Source organism: Rhinoderma darwinii, chromosome 2 (genome assembly GCF_050947455.1).
Source record: "Rhinoderma darwinii isolate aRhiDar2 chromosome 2, aRhiDar2.hap1, whole genome shotgun sequence".
Lineage (NCBI taxonomy): Eukaryota > Metazoa > Chordata > Amphibia > Anura > Rhinodermatidae > Rhinoderma > Rhinoderma darwinii.
The window spans coordinates 250,428,954-250,446,447 of NC_134688.1; the positions used below are offsets into that span (position 1 = coordinate 250,428,954).

At 41.4% G+C, this 17,494-nt stretch overlaps 1 protein-coding gene across 1 annotated transcript in view; it reads right to left on the reverse strand.

The window, feature by feature from the left end:
- The window catches only part of VAV1 (vav guanine nucleotide exchange factor 1), an 89,510-nt gene that overhangs the window by 45,770 nt on the left and 26,246 nt on the right, over positions 1-17,494 (reverse strand). Inside the window, exons 3-4 of the mRNA XM_075853071.1 lie at positions 367-425; positions 190-255 (exon numbers count right to left, since the gene is read on the reverse strand). Coding sequence (XP_075709186.1) covers positions 190-255; positions 367-425 — 125 coding nt within the window. The remainder of the gene's footprint in view (positions 1-189; positions 256-366; positions 426-17,494) is intronic.

Genomic DNA, 17,494 nt, shown 5'->3' on the forward strand with positions numbered 1-17,494 from the left:
ATAAAAAGCTTCTGACTACAGTAGGGGTTTTTGCACTTTAGACATTTATGACATATTCACAGCATCCACGGGGCAATGATGGAAAATGTGAAGGGAGCATTTCCCAAAATAAGTGAATATTAGGCAATAGTAAATTAAGATTTGGCTTCCTTAGTGTTATTACTGGAGCTCTGTGGTTTTCTAACTTACTCCATTTGATCGGAGAGACCACTATAGATGTCATCCTCTGCTTCATAATCTTCAGTAGGGAATGGCCTGAGAACAAAGCAGTGAATGTCATATACTTATTGTAAAACACATCATTTTGATAATTTCTGTTATTATCCCAAAAAATAAAACGTCAAGAAACAAAAATTCAGTACTTACAAAAAACCTTTACTTTGTGCAATCTGAGTCCAGGATAATATTGACAGCATGTTGATAACCTAGAACCAAAAATTCAAAGTAAACATAGAATGCTGAGTTGTTTAAAATCTATTACAAAGATGATCATAAGCTAGGGGCAGGCATAGATCCAGTGCAGCCTGTTCAGCTGGAGGGGAGGGGTAACTGTACTTTGCAAAACTTTTGATATGTCATAGAGACATATCAGAAGGTTTAATCGGTGGGCTTCAGGTGGTAAGACCCCCACCGTCGCTGAAATGAACGTGCAGAAACGTTCAGCTGAGCACCATAAATCTTTGACTGTAAATGGCTCTTCTAGTGAGCCAGTCTTCGTACAACCGATCTCTATGACATATCAAAAGTTTTGTGAGTTTTAAATACCAAGCATATTTTTGATTTTTCAGTTTTATTTTTCTCTGCCATAAGTTTTTTATTTTTCTGTCAACATAGCCTTATGAGCGATTGTTTTTGCAGGACAAGTTGTATATTCTAATGGCACCATTTATTGTACCATAAAATTTACTGAGAAACTTCTTTGAATTATTTTGTCGGGTGGAAAAAATACAGCAATTCCTTCATTGTTTTTTGGGTTTCATTTTTACGGCATTCACCCTGCTGTATAAATTATGTTAACTTATGTATTGCAGTGTATAGTACTTTTAATGGTCTCCTATTAAGCAAGCCCTCAGGGCCTAATAGGAAGTGAAACATGGCAGACCTAGGGTCTTCATTATAGGCTCCTGGATGCCATGACAACTCATTGGCACTGCCCGATCGGCTGCTTTTGGCGGCTGTTCCAATATTCCTCTACAGGGCCGGCTCTAGGTTTATGTGGGCCCTTGGGCGACACAGACTTAGTGGGCCCCTTAGCGGGGGGGATTCACGGTGGCAGTAAAACGGCAGAAAACAGAAGTTTGTCCCCCCATATAGAAGTTACGCCCTGTTTATGCCCCCATTGGGAGTTAGGCCCCCAGTTTGTGCCCCATATAAAAGTTAGGCTCCCTTTATGTCCCCATATAGAAGTTAGGCCCTCAGATTGTGCCCCCATATATACAGTGCCCCTTGTGAAGGATGGCTTATTTGCTTATATTCTCTCTGTATGAAATGACATAGTGAATTATCAAGCAGGATGCCGAATTACTAAGATATGTATTATATGAAAGTGATGATAATGTTTAAATGATTTCGTTTCGTGCAGCAGCCATCTTGTCTGGAGTTTCCATCTTGGTTTTATTGTAGTGAATAGAAAAGTCATTGTTCCTTTAATACAAGTAATGTTGATTTCGTATGTTTTATCTTTGACCTTGGTTCCCATGCGAAGTTTGTAGAGAATGGACAGGGAGTAAGAAGGGAGGGTGGCAAGTATGCGTGAAGGAAGGTCTCCCCCCCCATCTCCACGGGAACCTTCTGTCCAAAAGAGATAAGGCCACCTGCAAACCTAATGTGTGAAGAATTATAATGATGTATCTGCGATGTATTTTATTGTATGCTTTTTACTGAATAACAAATATTGTCACATTGTCTCTGATTGGTTAACCTCAAGCCTACACCCCTTCTGAATTTCAGTTTAACAGTTTGAGTCTGGTAATAAATCCTTCAGAGGAGTATTTTTGAACATATCAGCAGTGTCTGTGTCTTTTCTTCTCCTCTCTCGATATATATCGGTGAAATATCCTAATTAGGATACTGACTAATGGGGTCTGGCCTTGAGAGTCTGTTTGGACTCGTATAAATTTCAGTCTAATATATTTTGAGCGATGGATTTCCACGACAGTAATGGTGCCGAAACCCGGGAGACTGCACGTCTGATAAGCTGTCACTGGAGAGGTCTGGCTTTGCATCTGTGAATAACAAAAAACCGTGGTAGGTAAGGAGCTTATTCTTACACCATTCACACATGTATTGCGTAAGCCTTGGAATCTAGCTGTCATGACGTCACATCTTCTGGACGAGGCCCCCTTAATCAGCAGTGGGTTGAAAGATGGATACAAAAAGGTATGTTGAAGCTTTTTGTGTGATGAAGGATTGCAGGTGTGTACGTGATTTTAAACTGTTGATATGAAAGACATGAGAGAATTTTTGCCAGCAATTACATTGTTAACCAGAAAAATTGTGAGAAGTGTAAGACCTCCGCCTCAGGAATGCAATGACGTAGCGCATGGCGGAGAGAAGTCGTAACTCACATGTGAAGTATTTGAAATGAAAAGATTGTAGTCTGGACTGTGAGGAAAAAACAAAACTTGTGCTTGCTGCTCTGTTGTAGCGTAATTTGTTATTTAGTTGTGTAAAATTGTTGAGGATTAATAGTTGTTCTGTTACCCGTTTGTCTGGGATTATAGTTGGGAGGTATTGACTGTTTGTAGGTGAGAGGAAAGTTGGATAGTTGTGAGTAATATCCTGTAGTACCACAGGGGCTTCAATGGTTAAGTCCTGATAATGTAGAATCCAGTGCAAGGAGAAGCAATTGTGTCTATATTGAATTTGCACTCAATACCATTACCCAGTGCAATAGGGAAAACTTTGAATACTGTATTAGAAAATCATTTATATGTTCCTAACTTATTGCCAGCAAGTGATATTGTGTGTAAGGGTCCATAAACCAGTTGTATGCATTGCCAGACTGGCATAAGGTGGGAATCAGTACAGACTGATTTCTAGCACATGTGATAATCCGGCATATACACTTTGATGTAAAATAACATCCAAGTAATTAAGTCTGTAGTAGAATAACATCAGACCGCTGGATTGAATACCGTTGTAATATAACATCCTGTATTCAATGAATGACCCTGACACTTACCCCAGGTGCCACCTGTGTCGTAGTAGTAATTACAGTGAAGGACATTGGTATTGGCTCAGACCCAGAGCCCCTAAAGAAATCATCACCAACATACATAATAGCCCCTAGACTACAACCCACAGAGTGAACGGCTGAGCGGGGAGGATAAATATATGTTACCAAATATAATTTGCATGTGAAACCATTGCAAAGTGCTAGAGGAAAGAGTTTGGGATATATGCTATCAATGGAGGTTCATGAATGTCGATTGTGTTGAAGAATTTGCTCTTGTAGTTGTTGATTGGCAGCATTTTGTCTGTTCTTTATGTTCAATACAGTGAGGGATCAGAGGATCCTACTGCTAGAATGTCTGGAAGAACGACTTTTGATATCGTATTGGTAAGACAGTCTAGGAGATAGACTGGTCTGAGATATCTGTCGGCAAACGTGGCCTGTTTGCCTGGAGGTGGGGGATTTACCGGAAATCACCCTACTGCTCTCCGACCATGGGGTCAGGAGGAAGTTGGACAAAGATGCTTTGGGGCACTGGTCCTGGCCAACATTAGAATGAGCAAAAGGAGCTGGGGCTTTAATTGTAAAGTATGTGAAGGCAAAATAACACACTGTAAAAAAAATTGTTGAAGAGACTGGCAGCGGTAAGATGGATGTTTGCATGTGATAAATAGAATGGTTTGCGGAAAGTTGAGAAAGGGAGTGGAGTGGCCAGGACAAGGCAGAAGTTAAAAGGACAAAGCAGGTGATTACAAGTAAGATGATGTGAGAAAGAACAATTGAAATACAGGTGTAAATTTTCATTGGAAGAGTGAAGAAAACGGAGCAGCCGGGTATATTGCAGTGACTAATGTGGGTCAGAACGGGGGGAGTGTAATGTGAACGGGCGTGATGTGACATCTGTGTGATGTGTGTAATGTCACATGTGTGATGTGATGAGACATCTGTGTGATGTGTGTAATGTGACATCTGTGTGATGTGTGATGTGTGTAATGTAACATGTCTGAAGTTTGAAACTAATGGCCACAATAAAAGCAGAACTATATTGTATGTTTCCAATTTTTAACAGCAGTAATGTCTAAAAAATGTTAGTGTTTTGTCTATGGGGTTAAAATCAGTTCCACTTTTTTTTTTTTTTTTTAATGGAATGTGTCTTATCTTTGCGCACGCGCAGTCGTCTGTAACTACACCAAGCGAGAAAAATATTACAGCCGGCTGGATCTGTTTGTAAAAAGAAAAAAGCTATACTGCATATTAATGTGTTATGATGTGATAAGATTTAATGTTGGAATGTTTTGATGTTGAGTCAAATGAATTAAAATACAGATATTGTGAGACACGGGGTCTTGAAAATGTATGTGCCCCCACTGTTCCCTATTTTTATGTATAGTTTATTGGTTTGCAGTAATTAATATTACCAGATATATTATTTTCTGTGTTATTGAATAACTAATTACATTTGTTTTGTTTTTGTTTTCACACATGAGGCATGTGCTATGGTGCTGCCTAAACGTCATTTTTGAAAATGTGAGATGTTTTACAGGTAAATGGTTGCAGGTCATTTTAAAGATAAAATGTATTTTTGTCAGGAGAAAGTAATTTTTTTTTGTTCCAGGCTGTTGTGTATTACAGGGGGTTAAACTAGTGCCCCCCCCCCCCGATAGAGTGCCCAATTTTATTATGTTGACCTATAGTTTTGAACCCTGCCACATTACTTTCGCAGAGTCCAAATAGGAGGGAATGGTGAAGGGACTGATCAGGTCGTTTTGTTTTGTGTTTTATTTTGTTTTGAATTAATGAATTTGGTTCTAGGAGATCTACAAAATGTGTATGAGACCACTATGAGTAATCCAGGTTAAATGTGTATTACAGTAACCTACATTTTGAGGTATTTCTGTGTAGATGGTTCCAGATCCTTCCAGAACGGTGAATATGGCACTGGGTAAGCTGTGCTGTAGTCTCCACCCAATATGAGGTATTGTGTAAGAGACCATCCCCCTCCAGCAAATTTACACAGGAGGCAGAGGTGACGTCACCCACAGAAGAGTCTTTACAGATTTAGATGGGGAGAAGGCAAAACAAAAATATTGTTTCAATATTGTTTATTTTATGCCAGATTTCAGTAACATAATTTGTTTGTTTTTGTATTAATCAGGTATTTACAGGACCTGGTGGGTGGGATTTACAAGTGTTCTGGATTATCAGATGAATGTGGAACAATAAAACTCCACCCTTTTGAAATGTTCTATCTATATGTGACATGGGTTTCCAATGTAAATTTGTAATGTAGACATACTTCATCATATACAGTATGTGTAGAACAGGATACAAGGCACAAGGTAAATTACCCAGAAACCACTCTCACCTTCTTCTTCATCTCAAGGAGCGGAGCTGGAGGTGCTCGCTGAGGCTTGTAACCTGGCAGAAGGTAAGACGGCCGACATTTACACTGACTCTAGGTACGCTTTTGGCATCGCCTACAATTATGGGCCCATTGGTAGTAGGAATTTTATTGGATCATCGGGTAAGCCAATTGAGAGAGCAAGAGAAGACAGACCTGACAACAAGGGAATGTGCAGCCAGGTATCAGTAAATTGGCTTGTCCCTGGATACAATAATGCCACCACTAAGTTTGTAGCTGCCGGCATGATGTGCGCACGGCGTGACATAGGTAAAACAGCAAAGGTACCTGCCCGGCCAGATTATCCGTCCCAGCGACTGCAGAACATACAACTACCCGAGGTAGAAGTGTATGGTAATGTGCTCGTGTGTGTAGACCTGTTCTCAGGGGGGCCTGAAGCCCGGCCGGTATCTTCCCCACTGCAGACGTTGTGTGTAAGTGACAGGGGAACAGTGTTATCCCAAGGATTGACCTGGTGTTTGTACAATAAGATATCAGCAGTTCTCCAGATGTTATTCCAAAGTTAGTTTGTTTAATAACTGTATTTAAGAAGTGTTGTGGGAATATTAAATACTGAAGTTAAGTTTTATGTAAAGTTCTGGATCAGCCTTAGCATTGGACTATTGGAGGTGTCAGATAAAAGGTACAGAAGTGGAATATTCCCATTTGAAAAATTTTTTAGTTATTTGTTTTTTGTTGTTATTATTGTGAAAGGAAAATTCTGTGCAGTGTGTGTATATATATATATATATATATATATATATAAAGAAGAAAAATTAGTTTGCATGTATCACTTCTAGTTATTGCTCAATGTGAACGTTTGATGTAAAGATGTTATTTGTTAATGTTTTTCTTCAAATTAATTATTTGATTAAGATCAATTAATGTTTATACAATGAAAAAGTTTGTTCTCCACAGGAAGAGTCCAACTCTGAATGGAGGCGCGAGAACCAGATTCTAACAGAATGTGGACGGATAAGGGAAGGTGAACCGGTAACACCCAAGGCATTCTTGATAGCACTTGTATTGATGGTGTATGACCTCACATATGCCCCAAGACAGCAAGGATCGATTTGGTAAGATCTAATTGCTATGTCCCAGGCTTTACAGCTGTTGCTGCTAAATTCTGTTAGAGCTGTTTGATTTGCCTACAGAACAGTCCTGGCAGACCGATGCCAACCTTATCATACCCGCCTCCCACAAAGAGAACAGACCTTGAGAGGCCTTCCCATGCAATACAAATTAGAGTAAGACAAATTGGTTTGCGACATTTGTCAGATAAACATGTGGAATCTGTGTATATTTTGGTGAGCTGGAGATGTTCCAGGCAATCAGCTCAGATCAAGGTACAAATCCTGCTGGAAAGTGTGACACCAAGTGCAAATGAAATGTACCCAATAATTACACATCTTCTAGGTGCCATGTCCATTGGAACAGAGAAGTTTTTCTTATATAAAAGGTGTTTGTTTGATTTAGTTTAAGGGTTTGACATTGTTATTGTATGTACTTAGAACAACTATTATAGTACGTAGATGTTATCACCAGATTAGTATTTATTTTAACAATTGACAAGGGTTGAGGGTCCCCAGCAAGTGCCAGTAAGTATGAACTAAAAGATTTTTAATACGATGAACTCCATCACTGATGTGCGGCAGGCGCAGCCGGAGCCAGTACAACGCGTTTGTCATGAACTGACGGCAGTGTCACAATTCCAAGCAGCCGCCCAGACAAGTAACTTACCGGAGGAAGAAGACAGATGAGCGGAGGGTTTGTGGTAGTCACAATAAAACTCCACTAATCCGCCTACGTGGAATCTCACACCAGGCTCACAGCATGAGGTGCTATGTACAGCCTGGTGACGTAAACTAAAAGAGACGGGGTCTGAAAGATGAGAAGGACCAAACCAAGTGCTGATGACATCAGCAAAGTTCAAAGTAAAGACCAAAGACCTGAGTGAATCCGTCAGCAGTATCAAGTGTTTTAATCAGAAGACAGGTGAAGAAAAGGACGATGATGTACAGGACTTGTCAATACACTGGTGGGACCCCATACCCAAACCGGACATTGGTGATGGCATCATATTAGTTGTGGCCCTATTGATATATTGTTTGAGTTTCATAATCATAATATATAATTTCTGTAATTTAATATGAGAAAAAGGGGGGTTTGTGAAGGATGGTTTATTTGCTTATATTCTCTGTATGAAATTACATTGTGAATTATCAAGCAGGATGCCGAATTACTAAGATATGTATTATATGAAAGTGATGATAATGTTTAAATGATTTCGTTTCGTGCAGCAGCCATCTTGTCTGGAGTTTCCATCTTGGTTTTATTGTAGTGAATAGAAAATTCATTGTTCCTTTAATACAAGTAATGTTGATTTCGTATGTTTTATCTTTGACCTTGGTTCCCATGCAAAGTTTGTAGAGAATGGACAGGGAGTAAGAAGGGAGGGTGGCAAGTATGCGTAAAGGAAGGTCTCCCCCCCATCTCCACGGGAACATTCTGTCCAAAAGAGATAAGGCCACCTGCAAACCTAATGTGTGAAGAATTATAATGATGTATCTGGGATGTATTTTATTGTATGCTTTTTACTGAATAACAAATATTGTCACATTGTCTCTGATTGGTTAACCTCAAGCCTACACCCCTTCTGAATTTCAGTTTAACAGTTTGAGTCTGGTAATAAATCCTTCAGAGGAGTATTTTTGAACATATCAGCAGTGTCTGTGTGTTTTCTTCTCCTCTCTCGATATATATCGGTGAAATATCCTAATTAGGATACTGACTAATGGGGTCTGGCCTTGAGAGTCTGTTTGGACTCGTATAAATTTCAGGGTATGTTCACACGATGAGAGGCATTTACGTGTGAAAAGACAGACTGTTTACAGCTGCCTCGTTTCACACGTAAATGCTCCTCCTCGTAATTTACGAGGCGTCTGAGACGCTCTGAGACGCTCGTAAATCTTGAGCTGTGCTTCATTGAGTTCAATGAAGAACAGCTCAAATTACGTGGCAAAGAAGTGCCCTGCACTTCTTTGCCGAGGCAGTCCATTTACGCGTCGTCGTTTGACAGCTGTCAAACGACGACGCGTAAATAACAGGTTGTCTGCACAGTACGTCGGCAAACCCATTCAAATGAATGGGCAGATGTTTGCCGACGTATTGCAGCCCTATTTTCAGACGTAAAATGAGGCATAATACGCCTCGTTTACGTCTGAAAATAGGTCGTGTGAACCCAGCCTCAGTCTAATATATTTTGAGCGATGGATTTCCACGACACCCTGTAGATAGTGCCACAGTGCCCTCTGTAGATTGTGCCACAGTGCCCTCTGTAGATAGTGCTGTACACACACACACACACACACACACACACACACACCCTGTAAATAATACCACAATGCCTTCTGTAGATAGTGGCACACAGCCCCCTGTAGATAGTGCCAAACATGCCACTTGTAGATACTGCCACACACGCCACTTGTAGATACTGCCACACATGCACCCCTGTAGCTAGTGCCACACACAGCCCCATGTAGCTAGTGTCACACACAGCCCCATGTAGATAGTGCCATACACAGCCCCATGTAGATAACGCCACACATCCCCTGTAGATAGCGACACACACACACACACACACACACACCCTGTAGATAGTGCCACACACACACACACACACACACACACACACCCTGTAGATAGTGCCACACACACACACACACACACACACACACACACACACCCTGTAGATAGTGCCACACACACACACACACACACTCACAAACACACAGTAGATATTACCACACACACCCCCTGTAGATAGTGCTACACACCCCCTGTAGATAATGCCACACACATACCCCCTGTAGATAGTGCCACATACACACCCTGTAGACAGTGCCACACACATCCCCTGTAGATAGCGACACACACACACACACACACACACACATCCCCTGTAGATAGTGACACCCCCCTCCCTGTAGATAGCACCATTGGGGCTCCCTCTAGTAGTTGAATCCCCAGCCAGAGTGTTGCCGACGCTCTGGCAAGTGGTTCCTCTTCCCGAGTATTCCCTGACATCACTGGCATATATGGATAGTGAGGTCAGGTGCTTCTCCAGGAGCGGAATTTCCGGCAAGAGCGTTGGCAATGCATGTACATTGTGGGAGCACCACATTTTGAGGAAATTGATCGTGCGAGTACAGCAACTGTCCTTGCGTGTTTTCCTGTTGTTCTCTTGCATTAATGGAGAATACTTAGATCACTGACGAACATTGCAGTGCTGTAAGTGGTGGAGGCTTTGTCACTTGCCCACCAGCCCCTTTGACAGCATCAGGGCTGATGGTTTAATACTGGCAGTCCACAGCCTAACAATAGTCCCCTAGGGCTGTTCAGTAATAATGCCTGTTAGTCATTTTATCATGATATTTATACTGCACGGTGAGTGCAGTAAAAACAAATCCCAAAAACCAATGGGGGAATTGGTGTTTTTTTCCCAATCGCCCCAATTTTTTTTTTAGAAAAGTTATATAATACATTATATATACCCCAAAATTGTGCCATTTAAAATATAACTCGTCACGCAAAAACAAGCCCTCACACATCTACATCGATGAAAAATAAAAAAGTTATGGCTATAGGAATGCAAAAAAAGGAAGAAAAAAAAGAAGAAAAAAAAACTGCATCCTGAAATGAACAATACCTTTTCAAACAACCTATGCTACTCTAATAGTATACCTGATATAGATCAACTTTGTAATTTACTTACTGTCAAAATGTAGGTTTTTTTTTATCCATGCAAATTCTGTGTGAAGTCACTGACACTAGCTGTCTCCATTCCTGTAATCTGAATTTGCAGGCTGCTGATGGTAGGGTGTGTCTCTTCACTGCCTACCTATCCAAGTCTATGGAGAGGGGAGAGGGAGCAGGAGGAAGGAGCACAGAGAGAGTGAGTCAGACACAGACACACTGCTAATACAAGTCTATGGAGAGGTGGGGGAGCAGGAGAAGTAAGCAGGAGCAGAGAGAAAGAAAGACATGCTGCAGCTGCTGGTAAGATTTCTATGACACCCTAGTGCTGCTGGATTCTCAGCTACACTGCTTATTACTGCTGTATAATCTCCATGTTGCTGCAGCTTCTAAATATACAGTGAAGGAAATAAGCATTTGATCCCTTGCTGATTTTGTAAGTTTGCCCACTGTCAGTCATGAACAGTCTAGAATTTTTAGGCTAGGTTAATTTTACCAGTGAGATAGATTATATAAAAAGAAAAACAGAAAATCACATAGTCAAAATTATATATATTTATTTGCATTGTGCACAGAGAAATAAGTATTTGATCCCCTACCAACCATTAAGAGTTCAGCCTCCTCCAGACCAGTTACACGCTCCAAATCAACTTGGTGCCTGCATTAAAGACAGCTGTCTTAAATGGTCACCTGTATAAAAGACTCCTGTCCACAGACTTAGTTAATCAGTCTGACTCTAACCTCTACAACATGGGCAAGACCAAAGAGCTTTCTAAGGATGTCAGCGACAAGATCATAGACCTGCACAAGGCTGGAATGGGCTACAAAACCATAAGTAAGACGCTGGGTGAGAAGGAGACAACTGTTGGTGCAATAGTAAGAAAATGGAAGACATACAAAATGACTGTCAATCGACATCGATCTGGGGCTCCATGCAAAATCTCACCTCGTGGGGTATCCTTGATCCTGAGGAAGGTGAGAGCTCAGCCGAAAACTACACGGGGGAACTTGTTAATGATCTCAAGGCAGCTGGGACCACAGTCACCAAGAAAACCATTGGTAACACATTACGCCGTAATGGATTAAAATCCTGCAGTGCCCGCAAGGTCCCCCTGCTCAAGAAGGCACATGTACAGGCCCATCTGAAGATTGCAAATGAACATCTGGATGATTCTGAGAGTGATTGGGAGAAGTTGCTGTGGTCAGATGAGACTAAAATTGAGCTGTTTGGCATTAACTCAACTCGCTGTGTTTGGAGGAAGAGAAATGCTGCCTATCACCCAAAGAACACCGTCCCCACTGTCAAGCATGGAGGTGGAAACATTATGTTTTGGGGGTGTTTCTCTGCTAAGGGCATAGGACTACTTCACCGCATCAATGGGAGAATGGATGGAGCCATGTACCGTCAAATCCTGAGTGACAACCTCCTTCCCTCCACCAGGACATTAAAAATGGCTCGTGGCTGGGTCTTCCAGCATGACAATGACCCGAAACATACAGCCAAGGCAACAAAGGAGTGGCTCAAAAAGAAGCACATTAAGGTCATGGAGTGGCCTAGCCAGTCTCCAGACCTTAATCCCATCGAAAACTTATGGAGGGAGCTGAAGATCCGAGTTGCCAAGCGACAGCCTCGAAATCTTAATGATTTACAGATGATCTGCAAAGAGGAGTGGGCCAAAATGCCATCTAACATGTGTGCAAACCTCATCATCAACTACAAAAAACGTCTGACTGCTGTGCTTGCCAACAAGGGTTTTGCCACCAAGTATTAAGTCTTGTTTGACAAAGGGATCAAATACTTATTTCTCTGTGCACAATGCAAATAAATATATATAATTTGGACTATGTGATTTTCAGTTTTGTTTTAAATATAATCTATCTCTCACTGGTAAAATTAACCTAGCCTAAAAATTCTAGACTGTTCATGTCTTTGACAGTGGGCAAACTTACAAAATCAGCAAGGGATCAAATACTTATTTCCTTCACTGTATGTGGTAGATAGAAGAGGAGAATCCTGCTCTCCTATCTCTATGTGTGCGGTGTAAAGAAGACATGATAGCCGTTAGGTTCCACCCACTAGCTCAGAGGCGACTGAGAATTAAAGAAAGAGCATGCAGAGGGGAAAACTGCTAAAAAATGCCTCATACAAGTCATAATGGCCAGAAATAGTGTTATTCCTCATGTACACACATATGACAGCTTATTCTGAAAGGCACCTGAAAAAGGTATACTTTAAGGCCCAATCTTTAAGGGGTTAAAGGAGACATCAGATAATGTTACTTCTGTGATGGCAGCACATGTACTGATGTCCTACAGGGAACCTACCAGTCTGTGTTCCTGACAACACCCATGATGCCACCAAGGCAGTGACTTTGACCACCATGATGTCACGCCTGCAACAACATCAGCCACTTTGTTATCTTCAAAGGGACGCACCAGGCCTCCAGCATTGGCCACCACTGCTTCTCGGTGCAGCTGCTACGGCTTTCTGGCAGATGCAGGTCCTGACGCTCAATTTATAGGACCATCACTTATGACATTCATGTCTGGCACGTCCCTAGCTGTGACATTTTAACTTTTTATTTCATTACCCATTGCCTAAAGGGGACACTGGTCATCAGCAGTGACATCACCATAGAAATGATGTCACCACAACAGGGCTAGATTAATGGTGTAAATGGTATGGAGCAGCTATTTTTGGGTACCCCCTTAGAGTCCTGTTATTAATGAAAGGTTTCCAATGTAGAGGTTGACATGTCAAATTTTTCACACTCTTCTGAATCAATTAGCCACACTCACAAAACCAGCATAGTCTCTCATTTCCTTCTCCTGGCATTACATTCTCCCTTTTCTATCCCTCTATACAATATTTGCCATATGCCCTCTTCAACATATTCTCTCATTTCAGCAACAAATTCTTCCCTTACATCCTATAGCATATCATCCTCTCCTCTTCCCAGTTTTACAGCAAATGAGAGGGGACAGGCTACATTGCCTGCCAGCTACAGCCTGCAGAGCAATATATAGGATAATTATTCCCCATATTGTGTGTTTATTCCATCGAGACACACACTCAAGTGAGTAAAGAGTTTTTGGTTGGCGGTTTAAGGGGCTCAGGGTACAGCAGGGGCCCAAAACAGGTGATCCAATATAGGTATATTGATAATTCAGTCCTCTTCACCTTGGCAGTTAAAATAGCTTCCTCAAAGCCCCAACTTCCTTGTGTCAAATATCAGACAAGACATACCCATGATGGTGAATGATTGAACTTCAAATATACAGGCACATGGTGAGCTGTCTTCCCCTGCTCCTTACAAAAGGTTAGATCACTGGTTTATTGGGGCTTTATAAGGGGTCATGTGTCAGCACAGAATAATATTTGCTTGCAATCATGTTTCATACACTGTCAACACATCATATCAGGCCTTTTCTACTCTTTTGTGCTGTAAGATGGAGTTCCCCAGCAGATTCTGAAATAGTACAGCTGTAACAGGAAGTGAGTGAAACCCACACAGGAACTGAAACAGCCGCCTGAGTCTCGCTTTGTGTTCACACCGCCCATAAAGAATATTCACATGTGTAGTAGATCATGGTCACTTTATGTACTTAAAGAGAACCTTTCACCTGTATGTATAGCTGAGTGCACCATGTAATAGGAACTGCTGCACAAACCTTGTTTCACTAAAAAAAAAAAATTCTAGCCTCCTCCATTATTTAGATATCGGTACCGTTATATTTGGTGCCCGATATGTAAATAACCCCCTGAACTGTCAATGGGGCATGTAAATGGCATGGGGGCGTGTAACATCGCTGTGACACTGTCCAATCAGCTACGGACAGTCTCAGCGGCTTGTGCTGTGTGATCTCTCTCGCGAGATCACACAGTCTTTCCTTCACTGTCTGACAAGAGCTGGAGAGAGGAGAGCGAGTGCGCACACGGACGTACACACAGCACCGCCACGGAACAGAAGAGGAGAAGAAGGTGAATTCTTCTTCTTCTGTTCCGTGTCGGTCGGGACTATCCTAGGCAGCGGCGTCGGAGGTGTGTGTGCGCGTGCGCTCTCACTCTTCAGCTCTCGGCAGACAAGACTGTGTGATCTCACGGGAGAGATCACACAGCACAAGCTGCTGTGACACTGTCAGTAGCTGATTGGACAGTGTCACAGAGATAAGCAACACGCCCCCCTGGCCATTTACACGCCCCATTGACAGTTCAGGGGGTTATTTACATATCGGGCACCATATAGAACGAGACCGATATCTAAATAATGGAGGCGGCTAGATTTTTTTTTTTAAAGTGAGACAACGTTTTTGCAGATGTACATGTTTTCAGTCAGGTGAAAGGCTCTCTAAAAAATAATCAAGTTAATATATCTATAACATATGTGAAAAGAGAGAAGTGGCTGCCAGAGACTCTTAGTGCTGCCTATCTCTGGGTGAAAGATGGATGGCTAACAATCCAGCCTAACTGATCTTTGTTTCACCACTGTATGCCACCCCCGTAGAAATAAGATTAATGTAATACTGAATGCAGTTATGGATGATAATACAGACTGCAGCTTAAGACCTGAACAAAATATTCACAAATCTACTGAACATTATATCTAGATTTAAGTAAAGCTATGTTCCAATGTGCATTGGAGGCTTTAATAGGAGCCTCTATCTTTAATGGGCACCATGAATGAAACCCAAAGTAGTCATTTAAAGTCAATGGGGTCCATCTGGTGCCGTTGATGTCTGTCATGTGAAGGATCGGTCATAGCACTGAATTCTGTTTTTCTGACTCCATGACAGAACAGAAAAATGCAATTGATAGCGCAGATGTGAACAGAGCCTTTCCTGTAAAATAGCGTACAAAAGTGAATCTACATTTTAAGGTGAATTTTAACTTTTGAATACATTTTATATTTGTGGGCCATAGATTGTATTAAAATATCCTGCCACTGTCTGAATCATAGTTAATCATAGGACGGATTGTCAGATATGACGTACACTCTTCTGAGAAATGCCCCTTTGGAAGTTCCAGAACATAGCATACAGACAGCTTCAGTTTAATGGTCAGAAAAAAATTACAAAGGATGACCAGGTTAAAGGGTAACTAAACATTTAAAAACTCTTGACATGTCATAGTGACATGTTAGAAGTTTTGATTGGCGGGGGTCTGAGCACTGAGACTCCATCGCTAAATCGAAGCTGCAGTAGCACTCGTTGAGCGCTGTCACCCTTAATTTCTGATCAGCTTTCCTCGAAAAGGCAGAGCGAGCGATGTACAGATTCATAGACTTTCTATTGAGCCCGTACACCGCTCTGAGGAAAGCCAATGAGAAACGAAGTAGCACAGCGCTCACCCGAGCACTACTGCAGCTTCGATTTAGTGATCAGTGGGGGTCTCAGTACTCGGGAAAACTTTAAGTCTTAAAAATCTGTAATGCTTTTCATAGTCTTCATGCGTAGTACCTTTATTGAGCCTTTCCTTTTGAAACTCAGCCGTTTGTGCTGCAGACCTCTCTTTCCTCATAATTCACTAACAGTTGTTATCATTGTCTGCCATATTACAGATACAGTGGAGCTGCAGCACAGTCTCCGGTCACTGTCCCTACAACATATTTCCTAACTTTCAACAATCGTAACAAGGGACAAAGTTTGCAGCGCACACATTTCTTAAAAGCTAAGCCACATCTCTACATATGGAAAAGTATCCACAGGGATGCACTTGTATTGTTACATCAGGAGTACACCACCACGATCAAGTCTATATATATGAAGGGAAGGGGATAAAGATGGAGAATAACGATGTAACAAAAAACTTTTGTTATTCTTAAAAAAGATGCTTCTGAATACTTAATTTGTTGGGTTTGGTGTCCCCGAGTAGTACCCAACTTGGGTGCAAATGGTATTAAAATATAACACTTATTCAGAGTGTAAGATATTAGCTCGGCTGTGCAAAGTATATTGTACCAGCGGGAAATAGGGTGAACGGTCCCTTAAAACACCCTATGTATTCAATACAATCCCACTTGGTTAGTTTTATTCTATTTTATTTGAAAACCACCAAATGGGATTGAGGGATGAAGACCAACATTAAAATGTTAAATTGTGCACATCATTCACACTATACTGTGGTTGTGAACAGAGCAGTATGTATTGTCAATTCAAATGTAAATGGACTAAGGTGTAAAACAGACTTGCATGGGATCTATCACCTACCGTGTAACATGTCAGCTGTCAGGGATAACGGTGAATCAGTAATAGCGGCGTTTCTCGCTGCCCGCTCTGCTGATTCACACTCTGTGCCCGATCACCGTTTCAGTAAACCGGGTACTAGAGATATCATAAATCTCTGTACACACTGCCTTCTATAGAAAGCAGTAGCAACATGTGAGACTCTCTCCCTGTGCGCTCCGATTGACGAACGTGCTGCCGGTAAGCTGTTTGACAGCACAGCTGATCGTGCCGCCTGTAACTCAATGCAAGCGGCGTGATTCACTGGGTTACACTAAGCCTGGTCATTGCATTCAGTGAACCGGGAATATACAGTTGAAACCAGGGCAAACTGCCTGGTTCCCGGTACAGCGGGACATAGCCCGAAATCTGCTAGCTCACATTACATTTCTACTCCTCATCCCTGGCCCCTCCCCTTTTGCACTGCAAAGCGAAACTGCCTGCTTCAAACAGTGCTGGTGTTATCTATCTATCTATCTATCTATCTATCTATCTATCTATCTATCTATCTATCTATCTATCTATCTATCTATCTATCTATCTATCTATCTATCTATCTATCTATCTATCTATCTATCTATCTATCTATCTATCTATCTATCTATCTATCTATCTATCTATCTATCTATCTATCTATCTATCTAATCTATCTATCCAATCTATCTATCCAATCTATCTATCTATCTATCTATCTATCTATCTATCTATCTATCTATCTATCTATCTATCTATCTATCTATCTATCTATCTATCTATCTATCTATCTATCTATCTATCTATCTATCTATCTATCTATCTACTCTGGAGTAGAGCACTCATTCTTTGATTCTAGGTGCCTATTTTTAAGCAGCTCACTGGAGTTATTCTTTAAATCTGGTCCTTCAGGGCATAAGTATGATGAGGGACCACAGCTAAACTGTATAGCCCCATTCACTTGCATA